Raw genomic sequence first — 20767 nt, forward strand, 5'->3', positions numbered from 1 at the left:
AGCAGGCTTTAGGCTCCCTCATTTTTCCAGACAAAATTATCTATCATGTTTGGCCCACGATTATTCGTACATCAGCTGGAAACTCCCTAATCTATTCAGATTTGGCAAGCATATTATTTACCAGAAACATCCTCTTGGTTATATCCTAGTTCCAGAAGTGCTGACTCTGTTCATAAATTCATAGGTGTATTTCACCATTTCTGTGTGCCACAAAAAAAAAGTCTGTGTATTAGAACAGAGAACATATATGTGTGAAGAAGCACTGATATTTGTGAAAGCTGATGCTACAGTGTGAGACATTCAAAGTATCTGGAAGTTCTAGTGAGAAAAAAAAAACACAACTCAATTAGCATATGTGGCAGGGCTGAAATTAATGGAAATTAGAAAACCTGCTCATTTTCTGAACCTTTAATCTGCCTTGAACAGGGTAAAAATATAGTTGAGACCTAGAGATTGTGAGTTAATTTTCTCCCATTGCCATTGATTTCATTACTTGCACAACAACAATAAAGAGGGGGACTTCAATGTAAGACTGCAGCTCTTTGGGCTATTTTTCTAGCTAAGGGCAGATTAGCAGGTCAAAGAGAAGGGCTATGTCTTGATCTTCATAGTTTTAGACTTCTCTTTATATGTTAATGGGACTTCTGCTCCCTAGTGTAAGTCTCTGGTGTGTTACTTTGACTTACTGTATTTTTTAAACCCTTTCTAAAACTTCAGTAAAATCTTGGAGCATCTATCCCACTATAGTACGGTGGGGTTTGTTTGCTCAAAGAGACAGGCTTTCAGCTGAGCATTCATTCATAGAACTGAATCACATTTTAAGTCTCCATCTGAATATCTGGTTCGCAGACCAAGGCATCAGGAGCACCCTGGGTGCACCACTCCCACTGACCCTTGCATGTCACTGTCCAAGAGTTTTTCCCAGTTCTGTCCCAGATCTTGAAAGGTAACCCAGACCTCTTAGAGGTGATCACTTGGTTGTCTTTGTCCTCATATTCTCATAGCACTGGCTGAAGGTTTCTTCTTGCCACAGGTTGATTTGGAGGATGTGTAGCTCCTGCACCATATTTCCACAGCACACTTAATTTTCACACAGAGTGCTATCACATGGACATTGACCAGTCTCCAGACGTGAACACAGTTCACTGATTTCAAATTTGTTTCCTTAAGATCTCTTATAATATGTCTTGTCTTCCATAAAGAGCAGACACAGGTAACAGCTGTACCCATGAGCCTGCTGCCTGACCAGTACTGAGCAAACTCACAGGTTCAGAGAGATCTTTGGCTGATAGAAAGGAAATCTGAGGCATAAAATAGTGAGGTCTGTGGATGGCTGCCAGTAGGACTGCCATCCCTCTCCAGCTGCTGAGGGGGCTGTGGCTGGGAGGGGGCAGCCTGCATGGCTCTGGGGACACAGCTGGCTCCTGCCACCACGCTCAGTCACCACACACCCTGCACAGTATTTTAAGATCCTCACTTGAACATAAAATGACCGCAGAAGATTATCCTTTGAGATTTATTCATAAAGTGCTCTGTCAAGGACAAAGACTTCAAGAACAGCTTTTTCTTCTTCTTCTTTTTTTTTTTTTCCTTTTTCTTTTTTTTTTTTTTTTCCAAAAATTATTGTTTACATTGAGTGATAGCTTACAAGAGGCTTACTGTACTCGGTATCCCTCTTTTATTTGCAATGGTCACATCTGCTCTGGAAGAACTCGTGCCTATTTGCAATTCACAGTATTTTGTCTAGAAGTAATTTCCAGGCAGAGGAATAAAAAGCAGAATTATTTTATTTGCTTTCTTTCTACTCTTAAGTGACAGTGTGTGTTGTCAGATAGAAATAAAAGCACGACGTTACAATTTTCTGTCTGTGGCATGTATGTCTTAATATATACCATATGGCTGAGGGGCATTACACCAGATTTGTTCTCACTAGTGATTTTTTTCTCACTAGAGTTAAAAGTAGTAATATGCAAATGAACGAGTAAAATAATTTGTTCTCCCTCTGGGCTTTCTGGCTGTGATTATTGTTGCTTGGTTTTCTGTGTAAAGTTTTGTGTTTGTGTTTTTTTTTTTTTTTCTCTGAAAATTCTGCTACTGTCCACATTTATTAGACTGTAGCATGTACTCTGAGGAGTCTTCTTCTTAATGGGCACCATTCTGCTGGTCCTGTGGATATTCAGGGTGCTGGGCATGCTGCTATAATCTTTAGCGACTGTTCAGTGCAATACTCTCAACATTACAGTGTGGTGCTGGGTAGTTGAGGAGGATGCAACATAAGGTGACAAAGAGTGGGGTCACGGCAGTTGTAAGAGTAGGGAAGTAAACTATTGCCCATTTCACAAGGGAAAGGGAAACAATAACCAGATTTTGCAGTCATTCAGTTTCAGTTTTCTGTTTTGTCCTGTAATCATAATAGAATATTATATTAACAATGCATAAAGCACTAAGAAACTATTTGGGTGTTCTTAGATAGGGATTTTTTTTTCTTTATTTGTAAAAGTACCACAGGAATCTGCAAATCATAACTGATATTTCTGGTATGAAAGCAAGTGGGAGAAGTATGTAACAGGAAAACACTTTCAAACTCCAACCTTTCGGAGTAGCTGAGTATCACCACTCCTGCCCCTGCCAAAAGATGTTCTCCCTGTGCACTGCCCTGGTGACAACAAGGTGACACTGCACAGCCAGGAGGTGGGTTGCAAAATGCAGAAATGCATTTGCTCTGCCACACTTGGGTGTTTTGCAATGCCATTCCCAAACATTTCCAGCTCGGAGGGGTCACACTAATTGCTGCTCGAAGCTGTGCAAGCTGCCATGGTCTCCAGTGGTCCCCCACCCCAGAAAGCTTTGCTGTGTGACCCCGCTGCCCAGTGTCCTAAAAACTAAAAATTGGTGGAGGCTGCCTTGGTGCTGCACAATGTGGAGAGCAGAGCAAGACCTGCTCCTTTCTTACAATACTTAAACACTGGCTGTAGTAGATTTGGGGTTATACAGAGGAGAACACAGCAGTTTTTGGCTAATAACAGGATGTTTATGGAACATGCATTCAGTGTAGAGAACTGTACTCCCATCCACTGGTTGGCATGATCTTGCCAGTCATACTGGTGGTTTTTAGCCAGCAGTGGATCTCAGCAGAGTTTCAAAGAAAGAACTGGAGATTGGCAATTTTCATTGAAATTCCTCCATTCAACCCACAAAACCATTCCCCCCCACCACACACAGGCCTCTGATCTCTCCCCACCTTTTTTGGTGGTTTCTCAGCTCCCCTTTGCTTCTTCACAGAGCCTGGGAATGACTGTGGTGCACCTTAAGTAGCTTTGTGTATGGTTTTAATTTTTACAGTTATGAATCTTAAGGAATTTGCAGCTCTTTCTGCACCTCTCAAAAAGGCAAATCAGTGCTTCTGACTCGTTGCTGAACTACTCAGTTAAATGTATTTGTCACCTCTTTCTGTTCCATGCAAAATGTTTCACTTCACACGGTGCTGCAGACGCTGTGACTGGTATTTACAAATTGCATGTGTTGTAGCGGCTGGTCATGTTTACATGTGGGAAGATAAAACCATATTCTGTCATTGCCATAACCAGCTTTTCCCATGTGGATCTGTCACTCCAGCATGCAGTCTTTGCCCAGCTGCAAGACCAGCCTTCAGGAGGAAGGGAAAGGGGAACCTGGAGCACCTCCAGGTCTGTGGCTCTGAGTGGAAACAGTGCCTCGTCAGCAAACAGTGCTGCTGTAATTCAGTTTATCTGCTAATCACAGCTCTGAGCTCTTTACAGTGTGCGCTTAGTCAGTAACACCTCAGAAAAGGTGATTTTAACCAGGAACAGATAACGCTGATTAAAGTGAAGAAAGTTTATGCCAGGAGCTTTGCCCCATTCCTTGGAGATGCAGCAGGTGCCACTGGTGAGGGACATGCTGTGTTTCCTGGGCACCACGCATATTTACAAGCTGACTTTCAGCTATCTGCCATAAAGAACTGTGGAATAGGACAGAATGATTTGCATAATAGCATCACTCCAAAACAAGAAGTGGTGTCTGCAAATGATAAATTCTCCATCTGGAGAAAGATTTCCATGCAGGTCCCTCTGGTTTCATTATATAGGTATCCTTATTGATTGGTTTGACTGACCTAATTTGCTTAGGTGGAAACTACCAATTTTAAAACATCAGTTTGCCACTTATGTCAATAACAGAGACAGAAAATGTAATTGGGGACAGTGCAAGAGCAAAGAAGATATGGGTACAGAGAGCATCCTTCAGTGACCGGGACAGTGACGGTAGTGTGGGCAAATGCAGAAGATGTCTCTGGGCAAAGGATAAAAAAGGAGGAAACGTTATAATGTGGATGGCTGCCAGCAACTATTAAGTTCATTAAAAATAAATCTTAAAAAAAAAAATAAATATAGGGTTTTGTAAGCAAAACCCTGAAGCCGTTATCCCAATTAGACACGCTAAGCTATAGAAGAACAAATGGGATACTAGGAGGTGTCAGCAATGACAGCCTAACCAGAGGACGGGTGCTGTCCATATGCAAACCACTCAGCCTAGCACAGCTAGAGCCTGGGGTGAAGCTTAATTAATATTTCTCTTCTGGAAGCTGCTGCCTTGTAAAGGATGCATTACAGATCTAATCAGGATGTATGTGAGTGTCACAAATAGATTTTTTATACAACTTTGATTTAGCAGCAATTTAAGAATTATTAATATTTTATGGTAAACCGCAAAATTAGATTGTGTGATTTTAAACAGCACTTAATCATCAGCCAATTTAACATAATGATGCAGCAGAGGAGATTGCTACAATAGAAACAGCAAATATAAAGGAGTGTTGGGCAGTTACACTGACACTGAGATGTGTAGTTATGTACTAGCTGTTGCACAACAATGTCTCATTGGATGTCACTTCGGCTGGTGAGCTGGGAGGTTTGGTCAGTGCGTAGCTCTGCTGAAATGAGAAGGTTAGTGTGGTTCTGCCTGTTGCACTTTCACCTCTACCAAGGCACATTCAGGGCACTTCAGAGTCTCCAATGTTGCCTTCATGAACTGTCAGTGCTGTAAGAAGGATGTGGCTACTGCTGGCCCTCAGAAAAAATCTGATGGGAGCCGATGTCTGACACTATGGCACATTGGTCCTTTGTCACACTGGTCACCGATACAACACTTATGTGTCTAATGTTTGGCTCCTGGGACTCCTACTGAGGTTTGTGAAGTGGAAAGACTCACAACAATGCAATAGTTTGGGGAAGTTGTACAAGAGTTGTTCATATGGATGAGACATTCATGAGCCAAATACAAAACCAATTAAAAACAAAGTGAATGCAGAACAGGGACAGCTGCTTTTCTGCAAGAGGGTAAACTGTAATACATTGCTAAAATAGACCTATAAAAAGCTGGTACAGAATGAAGGTATCAGCCTAACAGGCTTCTATAAAGAAAAATACCAAAGTTACTATTATAAAACGTGCTAGGGCTGTTACTGAACATTTAAAATAGATTTTGGCTCAAGCGTTTGAAAAGAGTTTTTTCTTTCTCAATATTTCAGCAACACAGAAGCTTATTAGCATTTTCTATTTATATTACTGCTGGTCCATGTTTACTGTTACTAAATCTACTTGCCTTGGAGCACTTAGTGCTGTGTTGCTCTCTGTGGAGCACTTAGACTTCAGCTGTGAATTGTCCGCTCCTCCCTCCTGCCAACACCACCCCAAAGCCACCAAGAGGCTGCAGAGCAGGGCCTCACCACCCCCACCCCTCACCCAGACTATTGCATGTTACACAAGGGGCTCATTCAGCGTCTTGGGGAATTATGCAAATGAAAGGGGATATTCTCCGCCCCATACACGAGAATTTCCATATGTGCAACTCCTGTTACATTTAATGAAACAGGCACTCATAAATCCTTGAGATGTATTATACCTCTAAGTGGCTTCCAACAAAAGGCTGCTCAAAAGTTTTAACAACCCCTTAAAAGTAGAACATTAAAAGAGATTAATAAAAGAGATACATAAAAAAAATAATAATAAAAAATAAAAATTATTCTTATATTCCTAAAAATATAAGAATAAAAATATTTTCTCTTTCAGGAAAAAAATATAATTATAGATCTGTACATTAGGGGTTCATTGCAAACCTGTGAATCTAATGAAACACTCACTTCAGGAAATATTCAAAAAATGTGAAAACTACTCTTGCTAGTACTTACTCTTGGACTCATATGTTTCTGACCTGGATCCCAAACTGTGAATGTAATTCAAATGCAAAGTTGCAGTAAAATGTTGTTTTCAGAACTATAAAAAAAAAAAAAAAAATCAAATTTTATATGGGGAGCGTAGTGTTATAAAATAAATACTTCCATCCCTAGCCACTTCAGCACAGCAGCACCCCACAGGAGTCAGATTGCTGCATTCAGTATCCACTTGGCTCCTGACCATGAAAGGAGTTAAGGATTTTAGTGACAGATTTTATTGAGTTGCTATATGGTTATTCATTCTTTTTCTTCTCTTCCTAGCCTGTGGATGGTATTTTCCCCAACATGGCATAAGCTGAAAAAAAATCTATTATTTACTAGTGAAGCAGAAATAATAATAGTGAAACAAACTCATGACTTCAAGATGAAGGTGGAAGCTTATATCTCACGGTTGCTGGTCTTTTCTTTCTTTGTACTACTTAATAATTTATCTGATCATTCTGACCCTTAATTGATCACAAAGGCCACCAAGTGCTATAGCAGTCTGTTACTTCGTATCAAAAGAGATGTGTTTTTCCTGTGAAGCAGAAGGAAATCATTCTGAAAAAATCAATCAGCAGCTTCATATTTTAGCTAGGTGAGTGCACTTAGGGCCAGATTCTGCATCTTTACTCACTTTGAAGGACCTTATATGGGTAATTCAGCTGCCTACAACTGGCTATCTGAGTACAAATCACAAAATAAACTAATAATTGTACATTTGTATTCATGTTTTAGAAAAGACAAGATAGTTGCTAACTCCAGATATTTCTTTACTCTCAATAGGCTTTCTTAATGCAGATTGTTGATCTTGCTATAGCACTCAGGGAAAACACATTATATTTTTATGCATTACTTGTGGGTAAGGATCAGAAAAGTCCTTTAAACATCTAAACAGACCTAGGAGAAAGGGAGGTGCCTCACTCTGGAAATGTAGTCTGAAAGCTGCAGCTCCAGCAGCTGTAAAATGCACTTGGTGCCTATATACATTCAGGGCACAGATTTTAGCCTAAAAATTTCCTTGAGGCCTGCACATGGATCTCTGTAAATTTGGATCTTGACAGCTCCCTGCCCAACTGCAACACAGAACTCTTTTGGTCCCCATATTGTCTGGAGAGGCACGTGGGTTTTCCTCGAAGATATCTGTTTTTAGCTTAAACTATCTATTATTAAGGAATGGCTATTGAAAGATCCTGGGGTAATTTGGTACTTACAGCTTTATTTTCTCAGTATTTCATCAATATTTTATGTTTGGCATTTTGCTGTCACTCTTATGCATAATTTTGGAAATGGAAATGTGTTGCAGATAATCAGTTTGGAGGCAGCAGAACCAAAATGTAGTCATTCATCTTACACCTGTATTTAACATTAACTGTCTCTGTTACTCTCATCCACAATTAATATAATAAATAAGAAGTGGTAGGCTACCTACCATCCGGTTCAGTGCTGGAAAGTCCATTGAGACTTAGCATGAATTCAGAATCTGCCAAGGACTTTGACATGCAGATGAGCTACTTGTATAAAGTTTGGGTTTAGGGAACTGTTTTCTAAATAAGAAATATTATGTAGTTACCACATGTAAGTAAGGACTATTACAGATTAACATTTCTCAGACTTAGAAAGCAAAAAAGGATGTGAGTTTTACTGTATTTTTCTGCAACACTGGATGACTCCCAAGCCTCGCTTGGGAGAAAAAGATTATCTTTTGACTTCCAGTGATCCAGCTGAGAGAATAGTTCCTATCTTCTTTTCCTCCCCTTTTGGGAAAGATACTCACCAAGGTTAAAGAAGTAAAGAGCTGAGGAATTGCCCTTGTGCTCAGACATTTATTGACCACTAAAACAGCATCTTCATATATTGTTCACCTTCCTGTATGCCGACTTATGAAAGTGGTAAAATAGTTGCCTGAATTAGCACCAACACCCATACTAATGACTCTGATTAGTAATATAATAATATTTCACAGACAAACTTTGTATTTGTCATTTTACTTTACATAAGATTTTCCATTCAAAAGGTTTTGTCCATCTCTAGATTTCTTGCATTTAATCTACCTCTTGAAACCTACCTCTTCATGTAGAAGCCTTTTCATTCAGTGACTTCAAATAATGGATTGAATAGGGCTGAGCACATTTTTAAAAGTTTATGCAATAGAAAACAGCTGCTGAGTTAAATCTTGAGAGGGTCTGAGCATGTCTAGCTCCTCTCCCAGTAGTGTTTGCAGGTACAAAGCATGTCTGAGGGTTGAATGATTTTACTGGGATTCCTAACGGCTCTGAAAAGGAGATGGAGAGGCCAGAGAGTGCAAATGTCTGAGACACCTCAGTATGATGAGTGCACATTGTAAAAAACAAGGGCAAAGGCATTCAGAGAGATGCTAACGGTGTCTTTGCATGCAGTATGTTTTAGATCTGTGGATGTGTAACTGTCACAAGCCTTTGAATATTACTGTACTGAGTGACATGGCAACACCTGATTATTTCCACAAGTGTTTATCAAGTTTTATAAAGGCAGATCTTAAAATGTTACCCTAAGACTATTACTTTTTATTTTTACTTTAGTTTTATTATTTTTTATAACTCTAGACTTGAATGGGTATAGTTGCACTGGTCAACAAAACATGCCGTAGGACAGTGTGGACCCGAGCCAAATACCTTAAAATAAGGCATACTCTGTCTTTGAAGCTGTCTGAGGTACATACAAGACACACTTGTGTTATGAGAACTGCTATATAATCAGGGCAGTCTTGTACTCACTTTATTTTTTATAGAAGAACCTTGTTTGACTTTTGTCCTTATATTTTGGAACAAGCACTCAGTCTGGGAAGCAGCCTGCCTGTTTGGAGGGGGATGGAGGAGAAGAGAAGTGTTTCTTTCCATAGCAGGGCACTGAAAGAAGGCTGGTAGCAAGAGGGGGAAATAATTTATTATTTTTCTTCTTTATTTTCAAGAGTTCTTAATATCAGTTACATTGCTCCATATTTGACATTTTTATTATTATTATTATGTTCACCTTTTCAGCATGAATATTTTAGATTTAAGCCTCAGAAAGTTAGATTAAGGTTTTTTAAACATCACTGTGTCATTCAGTGAAGTTTCAGTACTTCAGTTTTGTGAAATATTCTGAAGATATTGAACTCCAAAATAAAGTTGACACACGCTATAAAGGTCCAGCAGATAAGGGGTGGTTGTTTTTATTGTAAAAAAAGATCATGATAAATTATTAATAAAATATTATTATAAAAAGTTGATAAAATGATAAATCTGGAATTTTGATTATTCTTTCTGCAATTCATAGATTTTTTTCCTAAAAAAATTGAATGAGGTCTTTTTTTTTCATTGTTTAGTATTTATTCTAGTCACTGCAAAGTTCTTTTTATAAACTGTAAATCAAAGGGAAAAGAAATTCTCCACAGATGTTGTATGTGTTTGATGTATTAGACACATTTTTGCATCCTACTGCCTTGAAACCTAGGGAATTCATTAACTCACAAGTTGCTGCCAAGGAGGGAAGTGGTCACATTTCCCAAGCTGCTGTGCCCATTCCCCGGCTGTGGGATGTGGGTAGGGCAGTCTTTGTCCTCCCTCATATTGTTTGGCTCTGGAGTAAGGGGAATTTCTTCAAACTGAGGGGGATGTTCCTGTTTCTCCCCTGACAGCCTCTGTTATTTAATTAACCTGATAAAGCCTGTAGCTGGCTCTGTTTCCTGTTATGTGGCTGTGATGTTGATATGTGTGAGCTGGTGCCCCGCATTAGTTCTGAAGAGCCAGTCCCACGTCACTGGAGTCACTGGTTTTAGCCCAAAGTTCAAAGAGAGAGGGATGAGACCCAAAGCTTTGCAAAAGAAGCAGAGATTCCATCTTGCACCCTCAGCAAATCAAAGTTCCCTAAATAACACTCACCCTGCAAGGGACTTCTCTGGGCATATTTTTGGACGTATCTGTCTCTGCATGCAGCTGCTGGATAGACTCCAGGACACCAGTCAGGCAGATTTCTTTGAGGATGTTAGTGCCACCCCCCACCCCAAACCAGTCAAGGAAAGCAAATGAAAACTTAAATATCAGTACAGGCTAACAAGAGATGGCCATGACTGTTTATGGTCCCTTCCAACACAAACTATTCTACGATTTTGTTTTTCCACTGCCTGGGAATTTGAGCTGAGCAGTATAACCACCTGAATGATGGAAGACTTTATGTGTATGCTTCAGTGGGGAACTAATTGAAAAACTGTGAATGAGAGGGTTGTGGTCATTTGTAAAAGATACAGGCATCACTGCCATCACCCACGCCTCCTGTCGTTCCAGGGACAGATTATTTAAGCTCACTGCACCTCCATTTCTCCACTATAATTGAAACCAGTTTAGAATTTAATATAGTTTGGTCCTCACTAGTCCCTGAGTGGGATTTCAGATGTTGCTTTTGATCTGTAAAATGATCAGTGATTTCCTTCTGAGGCAGCCCCCTCTCTGCTGGCTTGGCAGTCCCTGGGGAGGAACAGGAGGAGCAGTGTGTTTGCAGCTGAAAGGAGCCATCAGTCTCCGTGGTGAAAGTCTCTTGCTTGCAAACTCCTTCAGCCTTTGGGTTAGTGAGGGCTTAAAGAGAGACTGTTGGGTTCACATTTCAGTAGAACTGCTGTCAAAAACAATTGTTGAGGATTCTGAGAGGCAGGTATAAGGTTTACTTTTCTGCTGTTGTTTGGATTGCAGCAAGGAACTGTATGAAACACCAACTTTCTGAGATACAGCCATATAACAGCTAACAGTGACCTTTTTGAACATCGAGTTACCTGCTACCATTTACTTCCCCTCTGATCCTATTAGCAATGTTTTAGCCCTTGTAGCTATTCTCTGAACTACAAGTTCAGTATTTGAAGTAACTGTGAACAAGGCATTTCCTTTTGTTAAGTGCCTTCTGAAGAATAGTTTCAACAGTTATTGTTTAATGTGCTAGGATTAAAGGTGTAGTAATCCAGTCAAAGTAAGATTGCCTTACTTTAAGCCTGGGGGTGTTAAACAAACAAACAAGTTTGCACTGATTTAGAGGAAACTACAGAAGGGCTCCAAGAGGGGACAAGAATGATGTCAGATATCATGTGGGTGTCTGTGTGTGTATTTGTTTTTGTGTTTTTCTTTGTTAATTTGTTTATTTTCTTGTTTCTTTTATTTTCTTTTAGTGTGTGTGTGTGTGAAAATCCAGTTCTTTTATCTACTGATGAACTGGAGTGAATTCCAGAGAGGGTGATTAATAGAAGACATTTACATTCATCCATATATTAGAGGCTGATTCAAAAAAATTCAAAGGAATATATACTGGTAAAGCTGTTGAAGGTTGCTGCTTTTATTTCAGATCAGAAGAGTTCATGAAACAAAAGCTTATCTGTTTGTTTTTTTTTGTTTGTTTTGTTGTTGTTTTTCAAGTAGATGTGCCTGTCTAACTAAAAGATAACACCTTTCTCTATTAGCCTCATTTTTCTTATTAAAATATAAGATTTTTCCTTCATATTTAATTTCATTTTAGATCTGTAATGTGTGTAAATGAGTTAGTGGAGTAACATTGATTTACAGCAGCTGTGATCCAGCTCCCTCCCTTAAAAATGCAAATAATTCCTCTGGTATTGGTCTCATGAGGAATAATGATAGTAAATACATGGAGCCAAAGTCAGCCTTGGCTCCAGCAAAGGCCAGCTCCAATGTTTTCATTGGCATTGATTCTAATTACCTCATGGCATACCCTTGGCTTTTCTCCTTGCATATTGCCATGATGAAACACATGGTAGATGTACTACTCTGTCTGTTAGCACCTTGCAATGAGCCATTAACACATGTTACTTTTTATCTCCCCTGTGCCTTTCTTGTAGGAATTATGTCTGACCACCAGTTTGGAAATCAGTTCATGTGCAGTGTGGTTGCATCACATGTGAGCCATCTCCCAACCACCAACCTCAGTTTTGTTTGGATTGCTCCACCTGCGGGGACAGGCTGCGTGAACTTCATGTACGTATCCTGATTTTTGGTAATTCATTTTAAAGACCTAAGTTATCATATGATGATTTAGTACCTTATTAAGTGCCAAAAAATACACAGCTTATTATGAATTAGTAGAATGCATATTTTCATGTAGAATTATATTTACCTAAAGTATTTTCTAATGATTTCTCCCAAAAAATTTAGTAGATCATATTTGAGTGAAAATAGTATACCTAGAATAGAGTATAAAGTAGAAAATATTTCAAGCTTAACCCATTCACAGACAAAAAGCCAGAGTGCTCCCCAGTTAGAGAAGTGAACTGTTGCGAATTTGAGAGTGTGAGACCTTCTGTGTGTTTTGGTGACAGCCCTGTGTTTTCCAACAAATGTTTTACTGAGTCAGTATTCCTTCCTTTCTGTACTGGGGGGTGTCCCAATGCAGATAAGTGTCTCACATAAACAAGTTGTTTTATTGTTTAACATGTTGTAAAAAGTGAGAGACTTAATTCTCTGAGGATATACGTTGCTGATAGTGAATACAGTACCTGGTGATCAGCTGATTTCTTTCCTACATTCTGTAACAGTATATTAACTCCAATGAGAGTGCCAAGACTTTTTTTTTTTCCTTGCTTTTTCTAGCCCTTTTTTCTTTTTTTCTTCTAAGTGTCTAATGATAAATTGGGAAAAATAGTTTTGATGAGTGGTAACAGACTTTTGAAAATGTGTTTGTTTTTCATTAACTTCTACAATGTACCAGAGAAGCTGTTTATGGTATTTAATATTCCCATTCACTATTTGACTCAAGTCAAATTTGAGGAAAATACGAGGAAATACTGTCACTGGTTTTCAAAGATTCAGTCAGAAATGTTACCTTCACAAAATAGCTGTACATACCTTCAAGAAATCTCTGATATATGTTTTTTTTTTTCTTTTCCGTGAAAATTCTGTAAATTTTATGTGTCCTTTAATTTCTCTCCAAATATACAATTTATTTTGCTGAGCAGAGTAGCAGCTAAATTTTGTCCTTTGAGGTGCCTGAGGAAAATGAGATGAGCTGTACATTTTTTCTGCATCCCCTTGCTTACTCCCTTTCTCATTTTTTTATTTTCCTGCATATTCAAGAAATAATTGTTGGTCCTACCTTGCATAGTGACTGTGAATGTATTTATTTATGACATGTGACCCTCCATTGCAAGTTTTGAGGTCAGTTTGTAAACAGCCATTCATTTTCCTGTGACTGATGTTTTTGTCCATGTTCTGTTTGTTGTTGTTGAAGAAGAGCTGATGGATAGCTCTGTAGAAGTACAAATAGTGTTGTGACTGATGATTCGCATTTAAATGAAATCAAAGGGACATTTTCTGAGGGAGTAATCTCTTACCTATCTTGAAATCAGTGGAAGGTTCATCACTGGTCTCAGTGGAAACAGAGATAGGTCAGCACTGAACTGTTTTGGAAATCCAACCGCTTGTTTAATCCATGATTAAACAGGTGCATTAGCACTTCAATAGTGGTGGGTTTTGTACCATGTTGGTAAAGCTTTGGTCATGCTACGGTGTATAGAACACACACAGAAGAAATCTGAATTCATCCCTGACTCTGCAGCGTGGATGTAAGCATAAGTATGTTAGCAGTCTGGGTGCAGAGACACCAAATCTGCCTGTCCTTGCCATGGCAGGGCTGAGTGGCAGCACCAACCTGGCACCGAGCCACTCTCAGGGCCCCTGGCCAGGGGGTCTATTGGTCTCAGAGGCACACCAAAAGGATGCTCTGTGACACCTGTTTGTCCTTTAGTGTCAGCAAAGCAATGCAGTTTATATCAGTATGGTGTCCTGAAGGATAAATTCAGACAAGAGAGGAAAGGCTTAGCCTCCCTGATGGTGGTGTTTCCTTCACCTGGCTGCAGGACTTGGCTGCAGTTGCCTTACACAATTCTCTGACTTTCCGACTTTAGAGTTGGCCCTGCCTTGTTCACTGCCACTTACTCCTTTGCAGGAAATTAATTTAAAAAGACTTTTTAACACTTGACACTAACTAAATATTTAGTTTAAATTTAATATAAATAATAGTATTCACAGAATGATATCACTGAATGATAATTTATGGACTCTGTAAACAGCACAACAGAGGTAAGAGCTTCCTATGCTGCTGCCAATGTGTCAGTGATTCAGATCAGCTCATTAGTCTTTAACCTCTCTTGGGATGGATAATAAGGTTATTAATTAGTGCCAGCACTGATGGTGTAAGTTTTGCTGTGTTGACACTTATCCCTGGACACTTCTCAGGAGGAACTGGACAAAGGTCACCATGCGAATCTCCAAAGGCCACTGCATGACCAGCTTTTATTAAGTGCATTTGCTATTGACCTGCTCTGGCATCCTCTGGAGGCATGGACATGCAGGCAGAAAAGCTGAAATGCTCAGGGCTCAAGTTAGGGTCATTCATGCATAAGTTAATGTCAGTGAAATCATTCTTGTCTATCATTTCCTATGCAGATGGGTATCCTACACTTGAGGACTGAGTTTCAGGTGAGGAATGGGTAGAGCTGGGATTTTTTGCTCTCTTCTGTTTTCTGAATAACGTATTGAAGTGCAATTTCTCATTTATATTATTCAGCCTTGGCTATTATTTCTATCTTATTTCTCCTTTTCTTTTTACAACAGTCTGCTGGGAGCATATTTATTGCTAACATGCCTAAATGAAAAGGCCTGGGAATAGGAATAACAAGGCCACATGTAGTTGTTAAAACAGATATAACAGATTTCTATTGCTTCAGTCTGTGATAATCTTAAGTAACTTGATAGAAACTGAAGGTTACATTTTGTCATATCAGTATGAAGAAAAACTTAATCCCTACAGGGTAGTCATAACCCTGTAGATGTCATGGGGAAAAATTCTGTTTGCTTCATCTATGCTTTTTGGTGCTTCTAGAGCTCAGTCCTGAAATAAGACTGAACCCCTAAGAAATGAGATCTCTGTGGTCATGCTGCCAGCCAGCCCCCTCCATAGTTCTTATATCCATCAGTAACTAAACAAAGGTGACAAAGTGGTTGGGGTATCAATACTAAGTTTCTTGATAACAGTAAATGTATAGAGAATTTCTACCAGCAAATTTGGGCATTCTCAGCAGCAGTCCTGCCTGCTGCAGCATGATTGTCTATAAAATGCCGGATATTTTCCTGGCCTAAATTTGGCAGTTTCCAGCTACCAACCCACCACGCATTCCCAACACATGGCTGAGGAGGGTGGCTCCTGGCAACATGCTGTTTACTAATGCAGGCAGCCTTGGACACCCAAGGTGTTGCTGCTTCTATGGGGAAGCAGGGCTGGTGAAGTCCGGGATGGTGGGAACTGGGAATGCACTTGAGGCTCTGGCATGGAAGATGGCTGTGTTTGTGGAGATGGGAAATTCAAGGTTGCAAGAAACTGGGATTCACTCCTCATACAGCAGCTTGCAGGAAAGCACTTGGTTTCTTTCCTCCCCCTGGAAGATTCCTCACCTCTGCAGTGTGATGTAGTCCAGTTACTGCTGTGCTACTGCCAGGTCTAAAGGTAATGGTGCCTGACGGGGTCCTGCATTTTCCTTTGGTGCAATGTGTCGTCTCAACAAGTCCCCTCCCTGATGTCACCAGGCCAAGAGATGGTGCAGAGTCCTGTGCTTCATGGGGGAAGGCTGCTGGAACCAACCTGCTTCTGTGTTTTACTTTGATCACATGCAAATTACTTCTTACTCTCCCTTTTTTTATTGTTGGTGGTGGTCCAAATACCTTATTATGGCTAATCTATTAATATTTGGAAACATTCTTCTGTAAAAACCCTTCTAAAAGAAAACCAGAAAGCTGCTGCTGCCCCTGTAGGATGCGTTAGTGCAATTATTTAGTATTATTTTCACCTCTGATACTTCAAGATGAACTGAGGAAATGCAAACTAAAATGCATAATTTTTGCAGAACAGTTTTCCTAGTAGTAACTTAGGAGTCCTTTAAACAGGTCTTAGGAGACTGTGGGCACCAAGACCTCTTAAGTAAATTGCCAAGATCTATAATCACTGCTTACCTCCAAAAAAATAAATAAAAAATAAAAGTAGGTCCTCCTTCATGCTAATAAATTATTTCTCTGATTGCATGGAAATTGGTAAAACATAATCTTCACAGTCCTTCAGCTAGGTTTCACTGTTTGTAATTTCTGCTCTAAGCTCACACTAACCTAGTTAAACCTCTGCCTGCCACAGGGACGATAATGGCTGTTAAGCAGGGTAATACTTAGCATTACATCTTAGGTTGTTAAGCCTGTACTTTTGTAGATGGCTTAACTTTCTAGCTTGTAGAAGTGATAAAGCTGACCTAAATTTCAAAAACATACTATGTTTTGAGCATCAGCATGGTTTATTACAGAAGTTCCAACTACTGTATTAAATAGAATAGGTTGCTGCAGAAATTACTTTGAAAAATAAGTATTTTTTTACATCGGTTTGCAGATGAGGGTAAGAGAGCTATGGTTGCTGAGGCAGGACACTGGCACATCACTTCTCAAGAAGGAACAATTGGTTCCCAGCACAGCTCCTGGACAAAGTTTGGAAGTCAGTGCTGAGCCAGGCAGCTGAGCTATTAAAAGAAATTTGGAAGAAACTTACAAGAAAGGAGTTGTGTTTTTCAGTGTTAGTATGCCTTTTCCCACAATCACCTAATGATACAACTCTTTTCTGGGAAATTTTTGTTACCAAACTGGTCTTTTCATGCCCATGTGTTTAAGCCTTTTTCTAGGAGATTGCAACTGTGTCAACATATGAACTTGAAATATCATGCAGAACATAAAGACTGTGATTGAGAGTCTTGGTTACCTATTTAAAACATTTATAGAAAACCCATGATAAGAATTATGGAGATATTTTATAAACAACCAAGAAGATTACATGGTCTGCTATAGTAGTCCTCTAACCAGGGTGGGAAAAGGATATATTGTCTGAAGGAACCACATTCTCCTGGTAAACCACTTTGCTAAACTGTCATTTAAGACAGTATTTGCTATTTTTTTTTTCACTTGATAAAAACAAAACAAACAAAAACAAACAAACAAACAACAAAAAACAAACAAGCAAACAAACAAAACTCAAATGAAGGAGATGTAGAAGGGTAACTTCAAGATTAAGTAGATGGTTATGTTTGCTCTACATGCAAAGATAATACACACAAGTGTTGAAAATGCTAAGTAAAAAGAAGATAGCAAATATCAGAACTATTTTGTATTTATATGTGGTTACTCAATGCTCAATTATATGATCATATAGGTTTTTATTCCTCAAATTCTGAACCAGAATAGTACAAATAAATAAATTGTTCATTGTATCCTGCTTGTCACTATGATTTGTAATCTTTGCAATCAGTTAAACAGTGTGCTGTAAAGCACATGGACACCATGATATATGGACAGCCTTGGCTCTGACATTCTGTGAAACACCAGCTCCCTGCTTCAGTCATGTGCTACTTTTCTCTTCCTACTGTTTATTGCAAGGGAAGAGTGAAGTAGGATATTGATTAGCAATCTTTTTGCTACTGGTGTGAACTCTGCTTAAGACAAGGGTTGTATGGCCATCAGGTAACAGACAGTCCTTTTTTGCAGTCAGGGTAGATCTAACACTAGTCCAGTGTTGCAGCCATTTTATTTTTCCATATTGTTTATAAATTATGTCTTGTGAAGAAAAAAAAAAAAAGTCAGTAATTGTTCCTTCTGGTGTGCCAGTTTAGTGAAACTATGAAGAAAAATTGCTCCTTCACTAGGTTTTCCACTTCCCTGGGAAGAGGCATTGTTGTACTGTCAATCAGCATTATGTGTAACATTCTGAAAATCACAAGCCAATGTTTGATTCAGATCTTGGCTCTGCTCATGCCCCATTTTGATGTGGTGCCCAGATTACCTCCTTCATCTTCTGTGTTTGTTAATTTTCCAGTGAAATCAAACACCGTGCATGGAATTGCTGTGGCTCTTCTGAGTATGACCCCAAGCAACATAGACTCAACCGATTGTGCAGAATTAGATGTAGCTTGTCTATTAGTTGTCTCTCACTTTTGCCTATTTTATGTGGTGATAAAGCAAACAGAGAAGACCAGGAAGGAATTCTGTGTATTTTCAGAAATGTTGTTATGCTCTAGCACAAAGCGTACTGTGATAAAGGAATATTCAAAAGTGTTCAAAGCAAAGGAAGAACACCATGAGGGACAATGGAACCTGAATGAACATGATTTTAAATTCTTCAAAGGGATTTTCAGGTAATTTCAACTTTAGATAGCATACACAGATATCTCTGGATAGGTATCTATGAGTGAATTATGTATCTGTAATTCTCTTGATAGTTAATTGGGCCAGTTACAGAACCACATGCATGTACAGTCTGACATCTAATTTTACGTTTACAGGGAGGTACCTGCAGGTCTAGAAGGTCTCTCTAGCTCTAATTGTTTCCTTAGGACACCTCAAATTATTTCAGACATGTTTAAGCAGCTGAATCAAGTCCTAGGTCTCCACTGACTTTTATGGATCATTAGCTACCTAATCCCATGTTCACCTTTCTACAGGGACGTAAGTTTTTCAGTCTCGATCTGTATCCCACCAACACAGACTCATCTGCCCCCTGCCACATCACGAAAAATGAATTATTTATCCCATCATCCTCAACGGTCAGTATTTTGGTACATGTCAAGATATCTCTAACAAGTTGGTTGCTCAACAGTTGAAAACTGCTGAAGAATATGAATAAAAAAAGACAACCTTATAAAGTTCATAAAATCTTGCAATTTTTTTCTTTTCCCTTCGAAGCAAATTTTATTGTCTAATGTCCCCTCAGGTAGCTGGTAATACTACTAAAAGCCCATGAAAATGAGAGAAATGTTCAATATTTAACATTTTCTCCAAGCTTGTAGATAAATGGCTATTTGCTATTTTAGGCTCCTCATGCTGTGTAGGTGCAAGAGAAACAGAACCAACAAAGACGGGAAGAATGGGTATGTGACCATGTATTAAAAAAGAAAAGCACATGAAAATTCTATTGATAAGTTAGTTGGACTCAATTCAAAAGATGAGCAAAAAGCATAAAATTCTACTTTCATCAACATTGTGTAGTGCCAGAATAGAAACTGCAAGATGATACAATATTAGGATGGTTTCTTTTATTTGTATGATACAAATTTAATATATCACATACTTGTAATGTATGATAGCAGAAGGCAGCTCAATATAGCCTTTGGCTACTCTGTTAAGATTTTGGCATGGTTCCATATAGGACTCTGGCACCTCCTGCATGAAAGAAAATGAAATTCATTTTCTACTGGTATTATCTAAATAATAAAAAAATCACTATGAGAATTGTTTCCCTTCTTACAAATATTCATTTGGCAATTCTAGAAGCAGAGATTAGATTTTACTTTTTTCCCTTTCTGTGCAATGTACCCATTATTTTTGTGCATGAGACCATCAATTCACAATCCACAGCACAGTTATCAGTAATTGTGTTTAGAATTCTCCCTTGAACTTTGTTTTGCTCTCTCTGAAATTTAACCTCAGGGTTATTTTTCAGAGCATATTTCAGTTCATCAAGAACATAAATCTTTGTTTCATTCAAAGAGATGCTTTGTCTTCCCATTTTCCCAAGATGCTTTAATTTTGAAAACATGACTGAAATATAAAATGTATTACACATACTCCAACAGTTTGCCTCTACTGGTAGGCTTTCCTCTGTAACAGATGAATTGAGTGAAACATCTTTTGACTGCTAATAATTGATTGATAACAAACCTTCCAAAATGAGATCGCAGAAGAAGTATGTTTAATGAAATCAGTATGAAATAGTTTTTGTGATTTTTTTTTGGAAATGTTGGCTATGTGAAGAATGAGCTTTAGCACACACAGAACCATTTTTAGGGGTAAACATATAATATATATGTTTATATAACATATATAAACATATATAACCCCTACTACAGCCAAGGGCAGAAAACATTTGTACTTGTTTTTTTGGAAAGCTAAATTTCAGTACTGCCGACAAGCCTGTACAACATTGTGTCCATGTGGAAGACCTTTGTAGCTCTGTAATGTCCCCCCTGGTTGACTGAAAGAGTCTGATAATTTCATTGCTGTCACTTGAGTGGATAATACAAGAAGTGTCCAGTGCATAGATGAGTTTGAGATAAGGGCATTGTCTTTGTAATTCTTTGGGAAGCACTTGACTTCTTGCAAGGGACTATTACTAAATAATTTTGTGAAGAACTCAATACCGCAGGATGATGAGCACTGGCTTTGATCCAGCAGAGCAATCATACGTGTACAGGCTGTCAGCAAAACCACAGACAACACTTTTTGTATTTTTTAAATCAATGTCTTCAGATTACTTGTTTGAAATTATGCTTTGTTTGTGTACAAAGCAGACGACATATAAGGATGCTCTGCCCTTATTCCGAGTTCACGCAATCTTGACTTTTCTCTCCTTGTTTGTTTGGATGAACTCTAATAAGGTAACTTACAAAGCACTATGTAGCAGTGCAGTAATATTCAGCAAGACTTCACATATATATATATACATACA

General features: G+C 38.8%; 1 protein-coding gene across 1 annotated transcript in view; it reads left to right on the plus strand.

Moving 5' to 3' along the window:
* The window catches only part of RELN (reelin), a 287703-nt gene that overhangs the window by 67887 nt on the left and 199049 nt on the right, over window positions 1-20767 (plus strand). The window contains exon 3 of the mRNA XM_082777470.1: window positions 12087-12222. Within this exon, the coding sequence (XP_082633596.1) occupies window positions 12087-12222 (136 nt within the window). The remainder of the gene's footprint in view (window positions 1-12086; window positions 12223-20767) is intronic.

Source organism: Aythya marila, assembly GCF_965140915.1.
Source record: "Aythya marila genome assembly, chromosome: 1".
NCBI lineage: Eukaryota > Metazoa > Chordata > Aves > Anseriformes > Anatidae > Aythya > Aythya marila.